The sequence below is a fragment of the Nerophis lumbriciformis genome, linkage group LG39, assembly GCF_033978685.3.
Source record: "Nerophis lumbriciformis linkage group LG39, RoL_Nlum_v2.1, whole genome shotgun sequence".
In the NCBI taxonomy this organism is placed as follows: domain Eukaryota; kingdom Metazoa; phylum Chordata; class Actinopteri; order Syngnathiformes; family Syngnathidae; genus Nerophis; species Nerophis lumbriciformis.
In genome coordinates, this window is record NC_084586.2 from 16,551,440 (window position 1) to 16,570,188 (window position 18,749).

The 18,749-nt window shown below is 37.1% G+C and overlaps 1 protein-coding gene across 5 annotated transcripts in view; it reads right to left on the reverse strand.

The window, feature by feature from the left end:
• Positions 1–18,749, reverse strand: part of ttyh2 (tweety family member 2) — a 225,484-nt gene that overhangs the window by 24,984 nt on the left and 181,751 nt on the right. For all 5 annotated transcript variants that reach the window (XM_061931875.1, XM_061931872.1, XM_061931874.1 and 2 more), the window contains exon 6: positions 3,338–3,410. In XM_061931875.1, coding sequence (XP_061787859.1) covers positions 3,338–3,410 — 73 coding nt within the window. The remainder of the gene's footprint in view (positions 1–3,337; positions 3,411–18,749) is intronic.

The following is an 18,749-nucleotide window of genomic DNA, read 5'->3' on the forward strand; positions in this document are numbered from 1 at the left end:
TCAGCTCTAGCTAGCTCAGCTCGCCCAGTGTATATACCACTTACTTCTCTGAAGATTAAAAAAAAAGGGGAAAAAAACCACACACACACACACACACAAAAACAGGCTTCACTACACATCTTAAAATAAAGCTCTTGTAATTGCCTGTCCCTCAGCTAATAAAAATAAAAAAAAACAGGCTTCGCTACATATATTAATATAAAGCTCCTCCAACAATGAGCTACTGTAAGTTGGATCATTTTGCTTTTCATTAGCGACCAGGCTAACCTAGCATGATGTTCCTGCTAAACCATAGACATGTTCTAAGGGTACGCAGCATGGAGCGCTACTGCCTACTGGCGCTGACGAGACGCGGGGCCGCCATCTTGGAGTGGTGATCCGCTCCACTCAGTGCAATTAATTTGGCAGGAGCAATGAACTGTCAGCGCATTTAATTCATCTTACCTCACTAAATACCACTGATTTTCACGCACTTTTTTTGTCATACGTGTAGCTATGATAAAGGACACATGTTTTATTATTCATAGTTTGCTTAACAGTTATAGAATATTCTTTTATGCTATAAGGGACCAGACGTCTGAGATCACACAATCTGGACTGTGGTCCTAACTTTTACCCCTGTTGCCTTTTACAATCTTTATCTTCATCATTTATTTCAACTTTATGTTATTCAAGTATGGCATTTTTAAATGTAATTAATTTAATTGACGAGCAATTCTATTATGGTCATACTCTTGTTTTCTAGCGGCTACGATTTCAGTACTATTGAAGATCTTTGCTCCTTCTCAACTCTGTGGTAGTATTCTTTTCACAAAATACAACCAATAGTACTGTGGAGGGAGGTGTGGCCAGCGCTGCCTGCAGAAGCAAAGGTCACCGCCTCCATCAAAGATGCTGAGGACAGAGCACCATCAGACGGGGGCGTGGCAGTGCTGACGGCGAGACACAGCCGGCAGGTGACTAGATTTCACAGGTGGTACGTGTTACTCTAATCATCTGTCGTCTTTAACAGTAAGCGGCCGGGAGCAGGAGGGGAGAGAGGATACGGACGTGGCTGAAAAGTCGCGTCCTGCTGGAGAGAGAACTTTGTTAAAACATATGATATTAAAACCTGCACGCTGGGCTCCTGTGCCGTGTCTGACAGTGGGACTGCGAGGAAGCAACGTCCACAAGTACGTTCATGTTAAATCTTACTTCCATCCATCCATCCATCCATCTTCTTCCGCTTATCCGAGGTCGGGTCGCGGGGGCAGCAGCCTAAGCAGGGAAGCCCAGACTTCCCTCTCCCCAGCCACTTCGTCCAGCTCTTCCTGTGGGACCCCGAGGCGTTCCCAGGCCAGCCGGGAGACATAGTCTTCCCAACGTGTCCTGGGTCTTCCCCGCGGCCTCCTACCGGTCGGACGTGCCCTAAACACCTCCCTAGGGAGGCGTTCGGGTGGCATCCTGACCAGATGCCCGAACCACCTCATCTGGCTCCTCTCGATGTGGAGGAGCAGCGGCTTTACTTTGAGCTCCTCCCGGATGGCAGAGCTTCTCACCCTATCTCTAAGGGAGAGCCCCGCCACCCGGCGGAGGAAACTCATTTCAGCCGCTTGTACCCGTGATCTTGTCCTTTCGGTCATAACCCAAAGCTCATGACCATAGGTGAGGATGGGAACGTAGATCGACCGGTAAATTGAGAGCTTTGCCTTCCGACTCAGCTCCTTCTTCACCACAACGGATCGATACAGCGTCCGCATTACTGAAGACGCCGCACCGATCCGCCTGTCGATCCGCCTGTCGATCTCACGATCCACTCTTCCCTCACTCGTGAACAAGACTCCGAGGTACTTGAACTCCTCCACTTGGGGCAAGATCTCCTCCCCAACCCGGAGATGGCACTCCACCCTTTTCCGGGCGAGAACCATGGACTCGGACTTGGAGGTGCTGATTCTCATCCCAGTCGCTTCACACTCGGCTGCGAACCGATCCAGCGAGAGCTGAAGATCCTGGCCAGATGAAGCCATCAGGACCACATCATCTGCAAAAAGCAGAGACCTAATCCTGCAGCCACCAAACCAGATCCCCTCAACGCCTTGACTGCGCCTAGAAATTCTGTCCATAAAAGTTATGAACCGAATCGGTGACAAAGGGCAGCCTTGGCGGAGTCCAACCCTCACTGGAAACGTGTCCGACTTACTACCGGCAATGCGGACCAAGCTCTGACACTGAGCATACAGGGAGCGGACTGCCACAATCAGACAGTCGGATACCCCATACTCCCTGAGCACTCCCCACAGGACTTCCCGAGGGACACGGTCGAATGCCTTCTCCAAGTCCACAAAGCACATGTAGACTGGTTGGGCAAACTCCCATGCACCCTCAAGGACCCTGCCGAGAGTATAGAGCTGGTCCACAGTTCCACGACCAGGACGAAAACCACACTGTTCCTCCTGAATCCGAGGTTCGACTATCCGGCGTAGCCTCCTCTCCAGTACACCTGAATAGACCTTACCGGGAAGGCTGAGGAGTGTGATCCCACGATAGTTAGAACACACCCTCCGGTTCCCCTTCTTAAAGAGAGGAACCACCACCCCGGTCTGCCAATCCAGTGGTACCGCCCCCGATGTCCACGCGATGCTGCAGAGTCTTGTCAACCAAGACAGCCCCACAGCATCCAGAGCCTTAAGGAACTCCGGGGCGGATCTCATGCCACCGAGGAGCTTTTTAACTACCTCAGCAACCTCAGCCCCAGAAATAGGAGAGCCCACCACATCGATCGGTGGAGGGAATACTTCGAAGACCTCCTCAATCCCACCAACACGTCTTCCTATGAGGAAGCAGTGCCTGGGGAGTCAGTGGTGGGCTCTCCTATAAGAAATCTTACTTGTGAAAAGTAATACCCAATTCCTATTTTCAAAAGTCCGCTCATTTGAGCAGGAAAACGCTGAACACCAGCACCGGCATCTTTGTTTTCTACCTGTCAACTGTCGGTTTAGGCTGCTCGCCGGCTCCTCATCACCACTTCAAGATGGCGGCCCAATTTCTCGCGTCACAGCAGCCAATGCTGCGTCTACTTATAAGATGTTTATGTGCTAAACTGTGAATGCATTACCCATAGGGAAATGACATTGAAATAAATGCTAACGTGCCAGTGTTATTTTCATATTCATGTTATAACAAGTCCATTTTCCCCGCTCGTTGTCGTCGCTTCCGGCTTGTTCCGTGCTGGAAACTCTTGCCCACACGTGGAAATGAGTCCTTTTGTTGTGCACGTCCATAGCTCAGGGGCGCAGCTAGCCGGAATGATAACAAGCACGGGGGAGGAGGGCATGCTGGGTAATGGGAGGAAACTCACCACGGCGGCGGCCAGTTCAGCTCCGAGCGACGCCCAGCTGAGGATGAGGGTCAGCACCCCGCACAGCATCATCCTGAGGAGGTCAAAGGTAAGAGTTCAAACAGCTAATTCTAAAGCTATTCTATTCAAAAATTCCCAGATTTCCCAGAAATTCCAGGTTTTCCGGGACATTTTTCCCATTCAAAATGAATTGGCCATTATTTCATACTTTCACTATTTCCAAATGTTTTCCACCTATTCAAACTATTCCACCTTCAACATATTCCACTCATCCTGGAGAGTCCAACTATCTTTTTTACAAGTTCCAAAAAATTCCAGGATTTCCCACAATTCATGTTTTTTCAAACCCTTTTTTGACCATTTTTTTCTGTCTTCCACATTTTTCAACCCACTTCAACCGTGATAACATTTCTCTTAATCAGCACAAAAAACAAAGTTGTTTTTCTGAACTGGAAAATTTCCAGGTTTTCTCGAAATTCCAGGAATTCCTTGATACTATTTCTCAAATTAAAGTGTTACTACTTCAACATTTTTCGACTGATTTGGAAAATTCCAACACCAACCAGAACATTTTGATTTTTTAGAATTTTCAAAAAAAAATCCCGCTTTTCCCGGAATTCCCAAATTTCCATGAAATTCCCATTGAAATGAATGGGACATTTTTCAAAGTTCCACAACTCCCACATTTTCCACCTATTCAAACTATTCCACCTTCAACATATTCCACTCATGCTGGACATTCCAACTATCTTTTTTACAAGTTCCAAAAAATTCCAGGATTTCCCACAATTCATGTTTTTTCAAACCCTTTTTTGACAATTTTTTTCTGTCTTCCACATTTTTCAACCCACTTCAACCGTGATAACATTTCTCTTACTCAGCACAAAAAACAAAGTTGTTTTTCTGAACTGGAAAAATTCCCTGTTTTCTCGAAATTCCAGGAATTCCTTAATACTATTTCTCAAATTAAAGTGTTACTACTTCATCATTTCCCGACTGGTTTGAAAAATTCCAACACCAACCAGAACATTTTAATTTTTTAGAATTTTCCAAAAAATTCCCGCTTTTCCCACATTCCCAAATTTCCATGAAATTCCCATTGAAATGAATGGGACATTTTTCAAAGTTCCACAACTACCACATTTTCCACTGATTCAAGCTATTCCACCTTCAACATATTCCACTCATCCTGGACATTCAAACTATCTTTTTTCCAAGTTCCCAAAAATTCCAGGATTTCCCACAATTCATGTTTTTTCAAAACCTTTTTTTGACCATTTTTTCTGTCTTCCACATTTTTCAACCCACTTCAACCGTGAAAACATTCCTCTTAATCAGCACAAAAAACAAAGTTGTTTTTCTGAACTGGAAAAATTCCCTGTTTTCTCGAAATTCCAGGAATTCCTTAATACTAATTCTCAAATTAAAGTGTTACTACTTCATAATTTCTCGACTGATTTGAAAAATTCCAACACCAACCAGAACATTTTAATTTTTTAGAATTTTCAAAAAAATTCCCGCTTTTCCCAGAATTCCCAAATTTCCATGAAATTCCCATTGAAATGAATGGGACATTTTTCAAAGTTCCACAACTACCACATTTTCCACTGATTCAAGCTATTCCTCCTTCAACATATTCCACTCATCCTGGACATTCAAACTATCTTTTTTCCAAGTTCCCAAAAATTCCAGGATTTCCCACAATTCATGTTTTTTCAAACCCTTTTTTGACCATTTTTTCTGTCTTCCACATTTTTCAACCCACTTCAACCGTTCCACCGTGAAAACATTCCTCTTACTCAGCACAAAAAACAAAGTTGTTTTTCTGAACTGGAAAAATTCCCTGTTTTCTCGAAATTCCAGGAATTCCTTAATACTATTTCTCAAATTAAAGTGTTACTACTTCATCAATTCCCGACTGGTTTGAAAAATTCCAACACCAACCAGAACATTTTAATTTTTTAGAATTTTCCCAAAAATTCCCGCTTTTCCCACATTCCCAAATTTCCATGAAATTCCCATTGAAATGAATGGGACATTTTTCAAAGTTCCACAACTACCACATTTTCCACTGATTCAAGCTATTCCACCTTCAACATATTCCATTCATCCTGGACATTCAAACTATCTTTTTTCCAAGTTCCCAAAAATTCCAGGATTTCCCACAATTCATGTTTTTTCAAACCCTTTTTTGACCATTTTTTCTGTCTTCCACATTTTTCAACCCACTTCAACCGTTCCACCGTGAAAACATTCCTCTTACTCAGCACAAAAAACAAAGTTGTTTTTCTGAACTGAAAAATTCCCTGTTTTCTCGAAATTCCAGGAATTCCTTAATACTATTTCTCAAATTAAAGTGTTACTACTTCATCATTTCCCGACTGGTTTGAAAAACTCCAACACCAACCAGAACATTTTAATTTTTTAGAATTTTCAAAAAAATTCCCGCTTTTCCCAGAATTCCCAAATTTCCACGAAATTCCCATTGAAATGAATGGGACATTTTTCAAAGTTCCACAACTACCACACTTTCCACTGATTCAAGCTATTCCACCTTCAACATATTCCACTCATCCTGGACATTCAAACTATCTTTTTTCCAAGTTCCCAAAAATTCCAGGATTTCCCACAATTCATGTTTTTTCAAACCCTTTTTTGACCATTTTTTCTGTCTTCCACATTTTTCAACCCACTTCAACCGTTCCACCGTGAAAACATTCCACTTAATCAGCACAAAAAACAAAGTTGTTTTTCCTAACTGGAAAAATTCCAGTTTTTCTCAAAATTCCAGGAATTCCTTAATACTAATTCTCAAATTAAAGTGTTACTACTTCATAATTTCTCGACTGATTTGAAAAAATCCAACACCAACCAGAACATTTTAATTTTTTAGAATTTTCAAAAAAATTCCCGCTTTTCCTAGAATTCCCAAATTTCCATGAAATTCCCATTGAAAGGAATGGGACATTTTTCAAAGTTCCACAACTACCACATTTTCCACTGATTCAAGCTATTCCACCTTCAACATATTCCACTCCTCCTGGACATTCAAACTATCTTTTTTCCAAGTTCCCAAAAATTCCAGGATTTCCCACAATTCATGTTTTTTAAACCCTTTTTTGACCATTTTTTCTGTCTTCCACATTTTTCAACCCACTTCAACCGTTCCACCGTGAAACTATTCCTCTTAATCAGCACAAAAAACAAAGTTGTTTTTCTGAACTGGAAAAATTCCCGGTTTTCTCGAAATTCCAGGAAATCCTTAATACTATTTCTCAAATTAAAGTGTTACTACTTCAACATTTCTCGACTGATTTGAAAAATTCCAACACCAACCATTCATTCAGAACATTTTCATTGTTTTAGCATTTTCAAAAAAATTCCCGGAATTCCCAAATTTCCATGAAATTCGCATTGAAATAAATGGGGCATTTTTCAAAGTTCCACAACTCCCACATTTTTCCCACCAATTCAAACCATTCCACCTTCAACATATTCCACTCCTCCTGGACATTCAAACTATCTTTTTTCCAAGTTCCAAGAAATTCCAGGATTTCCCACATTTCATGTTTTTTCAAACCCTTTTTTTAACCATTTTTTCTGTCGACTACTCCTTCCACATTTTTCAACCCACTTCAACCGTGATAACATTTCTCTTAATCAGCACAAAAAACAAAGTTGTTTTTCTGAACTGGAAAAATTCCAGGTTTTCTCGAAATTCCAGGAATTCCTTAATACTAATTCTCAAATTAGAGTGTTACTACTTCATAATTTCTCGACTGATTTGAAAAATTCCAACACCAACCAAAACATTTTGATTTTTTAGAATTTTCAAAAAAATTCCCGCTTTTCCCAGAATTCCCAAATTTCCATGAAATTCCCATTGAAATGAATGGGACATTTTTCAAAGTTCCACAACTACCACATTTTCCACTGATTCAAGCTATTCCGCCTTCAACATATTCCACTCATCCTGGACATTCAAACTATCTTTTTTCCAAGTTCCCAAAAATTCCAGGATTTCCCAAAATTCATGCTTTTTAAACCCTTTTTTGATAATTTTTTCTGTCTTCCACATTTTTCAACCCACTTCAACCGTTCCACCGTGAAACTATTCCTCTTAATCAGCACAAAAAACAAAGTTTTTTTTCTGAACTGGAAAAATTCCCGGTTTTCTCAAAATTTCAGGAAATCCTTAATAATATTTCTCAAATTAAAGTGTTACTACTTCAACATTTCTCGACTGATTTGAAAAATTGCAACACCAACCAGAACATTTGAATTTTTTTAGAATTTTCAAAAAAATTCCCGCTTTTCCCAGAATTCCCAAATTTTCATGAAATTCCCATTGAAATGAATGGGACATTTTTCAAAGTTCCACAACTACCTCCTTTTCCACTGATTCAAGCTATTCCACCTTCAACATATTCCACTCATCCTGGACATTCCAACTATCTTTTTTACAAGTTCCAAAAAATTCCAGGATTTCCCACAATTCATGTTTTTTCAAACCCTTTTTTGACAATTTTTTCTGTCTTCCACATTTTTCAACCCACTTCAACCGTGAAAACATTTCTCTTAATCAGCACAAAAAACAAAGTTGTTTTTTTGAACTGGAAAAATTCCCGGTTTTCTCGAAATTCCAGGAATTCCTTAATACTATTTCTCAAATTAAAGTGTTACTACTTCAACTTTTCTCGACTGATTTGGAAAATGCCAACACCAACCAGAACATTTAAATTTTTTAGAATTTTCAAAAAAAATTCCCGCTTTTCCCAGAATTCCCAAATTTCCATGAAATTCCCATTGAAATGAATGGGACATTTTTCAAAGTTCCACAACTACCACATTTTCCACTGATTCAAGCAATTCCACCTTCAACATATTCCACTCATCCTGGACATTCAAACTATCTTTTTTCCAAGTTCCCAAAAATTCCAGGATTTCCCACAATTCATGTTTTTTAAACCCTTTTTTGACCATTTTTTCTGTCTTCCACATGTTTCAACCCACTTCAACCGTGATAACATTTCTCTTAATCAGCACAAAAAACAAAGTTGTTTTTTTTAACTGGAAAAATTCCCGGTTTTCTCGAAATTCCAGGAATTCCTTAATACTAATTCTCAAATTAAAGTGTTACTACTTCATAATTTCTCGACTGATTTGAAAAATTCCAACACCAACCAGAACATTTTAATTTTTTAGAATTTTCAAAAAAATTCCCGCTTTTCCAAGAATTCCCAAATTTCCATGAAATTCCCATTGAAATGAATGGGACATTTTTCAAAGTTCCACAACTACCACATTTTCCACTGATTCAAGCTCTTCCACCTTCAACATATTCCACTCATCCTGGACATTCCAACTATCTTTTTTACAAGTTCCAAAAAATTCCAGGATTTCCCACAATTCATGTTTTTTGACCATTTTTTCTGTCTTCCACATTTTTCAACCCACTTCAACCGTGAAAACATTTCTCTTAATCAGCACAAAAAACAAAGTTGTTTTTTTTAACTGGAAAAATTCCCGGTTTTCTCGAAATTCCAGGAATTCCTTAATACTATTTCTCAAATTAAAGTGTTACTACTTCAACATTTCTCGACTGATTTGGAAAATTCCAACACCAACCAAAACATTTTGATTTTTTAGAATTTTCAAAAAAAAAATCCCGCTTTTCCCGGAATTCCCAAATTTCCATGAAATTCCCATTGAAATGAATGGGACATTTTTCAAAGTTCCACAACTACCACATTTTCCACTGATTCAAGCTATTCCACCTTCAACATATTCCACTCATCCTGGACATTCAAACTATCTTTTTTCCAAGTTCCCAAAAATTCCAGGATTTCCCACAATTCATGTTTTTTAAACCCTTTTTTGACCATTTTTTCTGTCTTCCACATTTTTAACCCACTTCAACCGTTCCACCGTGAAAACATTCCTCTTAATCAGCACAAAAAACAAAGTTGTTTTTCTGAACTGGAAAAATTCCAGTTTTTCTCGAAATTCCAGGAATTCCTTAATACTAATTCTCAAATTAAAGTGTTACTACTTCATAATTTCTCGACTGATTTGAAAAATTCCAACACCAACCAGAACATTTTAATTTTTTAGAATTTTCAAAAAAAATTCCCGCTTTTCCCAGAATTCCCAAATTTCCATGAAATTCCCATTGAAATGAATGGGACATTTTTCAAAGTTCCACAACTACCACATTTTCCACTGATTCAAGCAATTCCGCCTTCAACATATTCCACTCATCCTGGACATTCAAACTATATTTTTTCCAAGTTCCCAAAAATTCCAGGATTTCCCACAATTCATGTTTTTTAAACCCTTTTTTGACCATTTTTTCTGTCTTCCACATTTTTCAACCCACTTCAACCGTTCCACCGTGAAAACATTCCTCTTAATCAGCACAAAAAACAAAGTTGTTTTTCTGAACTGGAAACATTCCAGTTTTTCTCGAAATTCCAGGAATTCCTTAATACTAATTCTCAAATTAAAGTGTTACTACTTCATAATTTCTCGACTGATTTGAAAAATTCCAACACCAACCAGAACATTTTAATTTTTTAGAATTTTCAAAAAAAATTCCCGCTTTTCCTAGAATTCCCAAATTTCCATGAAATTCCCATTGAAATGAATGGGACATTTTTCAAAGTTCCACAACTACCACATTTTCCACTGATTCAAGCAATTCCGCCTTCAACATATTCCACTCATCCTGGACATTCAAACTATATTTTTTCCAAGTTCCCAAAAATTCCAGGATTTCCCACAATTCATGTTTTTCAAACCCTTTTTTGACCATTTTTTCTGTCTTCCACATTTTTCAACCCACTTCAACCGTTCCACCGTGAAACTATTCTCTTAATCAGCACAAAAAACAAAGTTGTTTTTCTGAACTGGAAAAATTCCCGGTTTTCTCGAAATTCCAGGAAATCTTTAATACTATTTCTCAAATTAAAGTGTTACTACTTCAACATTTCTCGACTGATTTGAAAAATTCCAACACCAACCATTCATTCAGAACATTTTCATTGTTTTAGCATTTTCAAAAAAATTCCTGGAATTCCCAAATTTCCATGAAATTCCCATTGAAATAAATGGGCCATTTTTCAAAGTTCCACAACTCCCACATTTTTTCCACCGATTCAAACCATTCCACCTTCAGCATATTCCACTCCTCCTGGACATTCAAATGAACTTTTTTCCAAGTTCCAAAAAAATTCCAGGATTTCCCACAATTCATGTTTTTTCAAACCCTTTTTTTAACCATTTTTTCTGTTGACTACTCCTTCCGCATTTTCCAACCCACTTCAACCGTGAAAACATTTCTCTTAATCAGCACAAAAAACAAAGTTGTTTTTTTGAACTGGAAAAATTCCCGGTTTTCTCGAAACTCCAGGAATTCCTTGATACTATTTCTCAAATTAAAGTGTTACTACTTCAACATTTCTCGACTGATTTGAAAAAATTCCAACACCAACCATTCATTCAGAACATTCTCATTTTTTAGCATTTTCCAAAAAATTCCCAAATTTCTATGCCTGCAGGCCACACGTATATCTTATGTGTGACTGCCATCTACTGCTCACAATTATCATTAGACCATGTACTAAATAAAATTGCTTTGAGGTGGGTAAGCGCAACCAGAATTCATACGTACATTAGGTGCACCGGGTTTTAAGGCGCAGTGTGGAGTTTTGAGAAATTAAAAGGATTTTAAGTGCGCCTTATGGTCTGAAAAATATGGTGTTTACCTCTTGGCAGCTAATACGGATATTTCAATTTTTTGCAAAAATATCTCAAATATTTGACACTTTGAAAGACTTTTAAATAAAGTAGTGAATTTAAAAGTACATGAGTCCAGGTTTTTTTTTTTTGAAGAAGGTAACAAGAATCTAGTCCAAGGTCCAGCCTGTAAAAAAACGAAACACCAAGGTCTCGTTTGTTTACATGTCAAACATGCTCAGCCACAAAAAAAAATTGCGCCGTGTGTAATGTTCTATATTTTCAATGAAACTCATTTATTGAACAGGCGTCAGCCTGCAGTCCACACGTATCTCTTATATGTGACTGCCATCTACTGCTCACACTTATCATTACACCATCTACCAAATAAAATTGCTTTGAGGTCGGTAAGCACAACCAAAACTTTTCCGTACATAAGGCGCACTGTCGAGTTTTGAGAAGATGAAAGGATTTTAAGTGCGCCTTATGGTCCAAAAAAAAAAAGATTTTAAGTGCGCCTTATGGTCTGAAAAATATGGTGTTGACCTCTTGGCAGCTAATACGGATATTTAAATTTTGTGCAAAAATATCTAAAATATTTGACACTTTGTAAGACTTTTAAATAAAGTAGTGCACTTTTTTTTTGAAGAAGAAGAAGGTAACAAGAATCTAGTCCAAGGTCCAGCCCTGTAAAAAAACGAAATGCCAAGGTCTCGTTTGTTTACATGTCAAACATGCACAAAAAAAAATTGCGCCGTATGTAATGTTCTTTATTCTCAATGAAACTTCAACATTTTAGTGTTGCGTGCCAGTGTCATTTATTGAACAGGCGTCAATAAATGCAGTCCACACGTATCTCTTATGTGTGACTGCCATCTACTGCTCACACTTATCATTACACCATTTACCAAATAAAATTGCTTTGAGGTTGGTAAGCACAACCAAAAATTTTCCGTACATAGGCGCACTGTGGATTTTTGAGAAAATGAAAGGATTTTAAGTGCGCCTTATGGTCAAAAAAAAAAAAGATTTTAAGTGCGCCTTACGGTCTGAAAAATATGGTGTTGACCTCTTGGCAGCTAATACGGATATTTCAATTTTGTGCAAAAATATCTAAAATATTTGACACTTTGTAAGACTTTTAAATAAAGTAGTGCACTTTTTTTTTTTTTTGAAGAAGGTAACAAGAATCTAGTCCAAGGTCCAGCCCTGTAAAAAAACGAAACGCCAAGGTCTCGTTTGTTTACATGTCAAACATGCACACAAAAAAAATTGCGCTGTATGTAATGTTCTTTATTCTCAATGAAACTTCAACGTTTTGGTGTTGCGTGCCAGCGTCATTTATTGAACAGGCGTCAATGAATGCAGTCCACACGTATCTCTTATGTGTGACTGCCATCTACTGCTCACACTTATCATTACACCATTTACCAAATAAAATTGCTTTGAGGTTGGTAAGCACAACCAAAAATGTTCCGTACATAAGGCGCACTGTCTAGTTTTGAGAAGATGAAAGGATTTTAAGTGCGCCTTATGGTCCAAAAAAAAAAAAGATTTTAAGTGCGCCTTATGGTCTGAAAAATATGGTGTTGACCTCTTGGCAGCTAATACGGATATTTAAATTTTGTGCAAAAATATCTAAAATATTTGACACTTTGTAAGACTTTTAAATAAAGTAGTGCACTTTTTTTTTTTTTGAAGAAGGTAACAAGAATTTAGTCCAAGGTCCAGCCCTGTAAAAAAACGAAACGCCAAGGTCTCGTTTGTTTACATGTCAAACATGCACACAAAAAAAATTGCGCCGTATGTAATGTTCTTTATTCTCAATGAAACTTCAACGTTTTGGTGTTGCGTGCCAGCGTCATTTATTGAACAGGCGTCAATAAATGCAGTCCACACGTATCTCTTATGTGTGACTGCCATCTACTGCTCACATTTATCATTACACCATTTACCAAATAAAATTGCTTTGAGGTTGGTAAGCACAACCAAAAATTTTCCGTACATAGGCGCACTGTGGATTTTTGAGAAAATGAAAGGATTTTAAGTGCGCTTTATGGTCCAAAAAAAAAAAGATTTTAAGTGCGCCTTATGGTCTGAAAAATATGGTGTTGACCTCTTGGCAGCTAATACGGGTATTTAAATTTTGTGCAAAAATATCTAAAATATTTGACACTTTGTAAGACTTTTAAATAAAGTAGTGCACTTTTTTTTTTTGAAGAAGAAGAAGGTAACAAGAATCTAGTCCAAGGTCCAGCCCTGTAAAAAAACGAAACGCCAAGGTCTCGTTTGTTTACATGTCAAACATGCACAAAAAAAAATTGCGCTGTATGTAATGTTCTTTATTCTCAATGAAACTTCAACATTTTAGTGTTGCGTGCCAGCGTCATTTATTGAACAGGCGTCAATGAATGCAGTCCACACGTATCTCTTATGTGTGACTGCCATCTACTGCTCACACTTATCATTACACCATTTACCAAATAAAATTGCTTTGAGGTCGGTAAGCACAACCAAAACTTTTCCGTACATAAGGCGCACTGTCGAGTTTTGAGAAGATGAAAGGATTTTAAGTGCGCCTTATGGTCCAAAAAAAAAGATTTTAAGTGCGCCTTATGGTCTGATAAATATGGTGTTGACCTCTTGGCAGCTAATACGGATATTTAAATTTTGTGCAAAAGTATCTAAAATATTTGACACTTTGTAAGACTTTTAAATAAAGTAGTGCACTTTTTTTTTTTTTTGAAGAAGGTAACAAGAATCTAGTCCAAGGTCCAGCCCTGTAAAAAAACGAAACGCCAAAGTCTCGTTTGTTTACATGTCAAACATGCACACAAAAAAAATGCGCCGTATGTAATGTTCTTTATTCTCAATGAAACTTCAACATTTTAGTGTTGCGTGCCAGCGTCATTTATTGAACAGGCGTCAATAAATGCAGTCCACACGTATCTCTTATGTGTGACTGCCATCTACTGCTCACACTTATCATTACACCATTTACCAAATAAAATTGCTTTGAGTTTGGTAAGCACAACCAAAAATGTTCCGTATATAAGGCGCACTGTCGTGTTTTGAGAAGATGAAAGGATTTTTAGTGCGCCTTATGGTCCAAAAAAAAAAAGATTTTAAGTGCGCCTTACGGTCAGAAAAATACGGTGTTTACCTCTTGGCAGCTAATATGGATACTTACATTTTGTGCAAAAATATCTCTAATATTTGACACTTTGTAAGACTTTTAAATAAAGTAGTGAATGGGTTCAATTTTTAACAAGAATCTGGTCCAAGGTCCAGCCCTGTAAAAAAAAAGACACACCAAGGTCTCGTTTGTTTACATGTCAAACACGCTTTGGTTCGGGCTTCTCCACGCTCGCTCAACCACAAAAAAAAAAGTGCCAGCAAATCGTGTGTGAACTGGCGATGGAGCAAAGCACAAAAAAAAAAAAGGATGAGGTCAAGTCGCTCTGGCTTAGGATCAACGTGGGGATTATTAGATCATCCTCTTCATGCCAAATGACACAACATTAGGTACACCTGCATAATCCCATGATACAAGAGCTGGGTAAACAAAAAAAGAGGTTGTCATGACAACGCAGAGCGTGTTGACGGAGTCATTTGCTCCCGCGTCAACTTCCACTCTACTGGAAAAGAACATCAGACATTCTTGACAAAAGAGGGGCTCGGGGCTGAATGCGGGTTGAAGCGGGGTGGCATGTTGTTGTGGTGAGCGGGGCGAGCAGTGAGCGATTGAGGGCGACAGGGGGCTGGAATGGAAGTTCCGCTTTTTGAGGCCGAATTTAAAAAGTGTGGCCCTCCTGGTGGCCACAGCAGGTAGTACATGCTGCAGCTGCACTGAGGATTACCACAATTTATGGGGAAAAAATAAAAAGTTGGACAGGAAATAATACAAGAAACTAATAATGAGGATCTTGAATGTACAAAAAAAGTACAAAGTGCAGCCTTCAACTTTTCTGTATTCTTACAGAAGGGCTCAGCTTATGGAAAAGGACGATTTATACTAAAAGCAAAATAATAAACAATAGACACGGGGCCTGATCTACTAAAGGTTTGCGTGTATTAAAACATGTGCAAAGATGATCTAATGCAATAATGCAGGGCTACAATTAATACATTCTAACTAAATAATAAAGAAATATATATATGATTCTTAAATAAACTGTCAATAAAATATTAGTGCAAATGAAAAAACAGCTTTACCACTTTAGTCATATTTTTTGCGCTGAAGAAACTTTACTTTGACTTTAGCTCCAGACTTCTTCTGTTTGTTTGGTACTGTCATTACTGCCACAAGTGGTGGAAAAGTGTATTACAACTGAGCACGGTACCGACCACAGCTGAAAAACAGATATTTCTCACAATGGGCCCGGCCCTATGGTTACGAAAAATTTGTGTCAATCTCACTTTAATATAGCCCAGAAAAGGTGGTGCATTATATATATATATTTTTTGTATTTATTAATTTTAAAAATTTTATTTTTCTGTATTATATTTTTTCTGGAGTTTATTATTATTATTATTATATATGTTTTTGTATTTATTTAAAAAAAAAAAATGTTGTATTATATTTTACTATTTCTCAAATTAATGTGTTACTATTTCAACATTTCTCCACTGATTTGAAAAATTCCAACACCAACCATTCATTCAGAACATTCCATTTTTTTTTTAGCATTTTCCAAAAAATTACCGCTTTTCCCGGAATTCCCAAATTTCCATGAAATTTCCAGTGAAATGAATGGGACATTTTTCAAAATTCCACAACTCCCACATTTTTCCACCGATTCAACACATTCCACTCGTCCTGGACATTCAAACTATCTTTTTTCTAAGTTCCAAAAAATTCCAGGATTTCCCACAATTCCTGTTTTTTCAAACCTTTTTTTTTTAAACCATTTTTTCTGTCGACTACTCCTTCCACATTTTTCAACCCACTTCAACCGTTCCACCATGAAAACATTCCTCTTAATCAGCACAAAAAAACGAAGATTGAAAAATTCCCGGTTTTCTCGAAATTCCAGGAATTCCTTTATAATATTTCTCAAATTAAAGTGTTACTACTTCAACATTTCTCGACTGATTTGAAAAAATTCCAACACCAACCATTCCTTCAGAACATTCTCATTTTTTTTTTTAGCATTTTCCAAAAAATTCCCGCTTTTCCCGGAATTCCCAAATTTCCATGAAATTCCCTTTAAAATGAATGGGACATTTTTCAAAGTTCCACAACTCCCACATTTTTCCACCGATTCAAGCTATTCCACCTTCAACACATTCCACTCATCCTGGACATTCAAACTATCTTTTTTCCAAGTTCCAAAAAGGTTTGCGTGTATTAAAACATGTGCAAAGATGATCTTATGCAATAATGCAGGGCTAAAATTAATACATTCTAACTAAATAATTAAAATATATATATAATTCTTAAATAAACTGTCAATAAAATATTAGTGCAAATGAAAAAACAGCTTTACCACTTTAGTCACATTTTTTGCGCTGAAGAAACTTTACTTTGACTTTAGGTCCAGACTTCTTCTGTTTGTTTGGTACTGTCATTACTGCCACACGTGGTGGAAAAGTGTATTACAACTGAGCACGGTACCGACCACAGCTGAAAAACAGATATTTCTCACAATGGGCCCGGCCCTATGGTTACGAAAAATTTGTGTCAATCTCACTTTAATATAGCCCAGAAAAGGTGGTGCATTGTGGGGGCGGAGTTTACTATAAATATATATATACTTTTTGTATTTATTAATTTTAAACATTTTATTTTTCTGTATTATATTTTTTCTGGAGTTTATTATTATTATTATTATATATGTTTTTGTATTTATTTAAAAAAATAAATTTTTTGTATTATATTTTACTATTTCTCAAATTAATGTGTTACTATTTCAACATTTCTCCACTGATTTGAAAAATTCCAACACCAACCATTCATTCAGAACATTCCATTTTTTTTTTAGCATTTTCCAAAAAATTACCGCTTTTCCCGGAATTCCCAAATTTCCATGAAATTTCCAGTGAAATGAATGGGACATTTTTCAAAATTCCACAACTCCCACATTTTTCCACCGATTCAACACATTCCACTCATCCTGGACATTCAAACTATCTTTTTTCTAAGTTCCAAAAAATTCCAGGATTTCCCACAATTCCTGTTTTTTCAAACCTTTTTTTTTTAAGCCATTTTTTCTGTCGACTACTCCTTCCACATTTTTCAACCCACTTCAACCGTTCCACCATGAAAACATTCCTCTTAATCAGCACAAAAAAACGAAGATTGAAAAATTCCCGGTTTTCTCGAAATTCCAGGAATTCCTTTATACTATTTCTCAAATTAAAGTGTTACTACTTCAACATTTCTCGACTGATTTGAAAAATTCCAACACCAACCATTCCTTCAGAACATTCTCATTTTTTTTTTTAGCATTTTCCAAAAAATTCCCGCTTTTCCCGGAATTCCCAAATTTCCATGAAATTCCCTTTGAAATGAATGGGACATTTTTCAAAGTTCCACAACTCCCACATTTTTCCACCGATTCAAGCTATTCCACCTTCAACACATTCCATTCATCCTGGACATTCAAACTATCTTTTTTTCCAAGTTCCAAAAAGGTTTGCGTGTATTAAAACATGTGCAAAGATGATCTTATGCAATAATGCAGGGCTAAAATTAATACATTCTAACTAAATAATTAAAAAATATATATAATTCTTAAATAAACTGTCAATAAAATATTAGTGCAAATGAAAAAACAGCTTTACCACTTTAGTCACATTTTTTGCGCTGAAGAAACTTTACTTTGACTTTAGGTCCAGACTTCTTCTGTTTGTTTGGTACTGTCATTACTGCCACAAGTGGTGGAAAAGTGTATTACAACTGAGCACGGTACCGACCACAGCTGAAAAACAGATATTTCTCACAATGGGCCCGGCCCTATGGTTACGAAAAATTTGTGTCAATCTCACTTTAATATAGCCCAGAAAAGGTGGTGCATTGTGGGAGCGGAGTTTACTATAAATATATATATATTTTTTTGTATTTATTAATTTTAAAAATTTTATTTTCTGTATTATATTTTTTCTGGAGTTTATTATTATTATTATTATTATTATATGTTTTTGTATTTATTTAAAAAAATAAATTTTTTGTATTATATTTTACTATTTCTCAAATTAATGTGTTACTATTTCAACATTTCTCCACTGATTTGAAAATTCCAACACCAACCATTCATTCAGAACATTCTATTTTTTTTTTTAGCATTTTCCAAAAAATTACCGCTTTTCCCGGAATTCCCAAATTTCCATGAAATTTCCAGTGAAATGAATGGGACATTTTTCAAAATTCCACAACTCCCACATTTTTCCACCGATTCAACACATTCCACTCATCCTGGACATTCAAACTATCTTTTTTCTAAGTTCCAAAAAATTCCAGGATTTCCCACAATTCCTGTTTTTTCAACCCTTTTTTTTTTAAACCATTTTTTCTGTCGACTACTCCTTCCACATTTTTCAACCCACTTCAACCGTTCCACCATGAAAACATTCCTCTTAATCAGCACAAAAAAACGAAGATTGAAAAATTCCCGGTTTTCTCGAAATTCCAGGAATTCCTTTATACTATTTCTCAAATTAAAGTGTTACTACT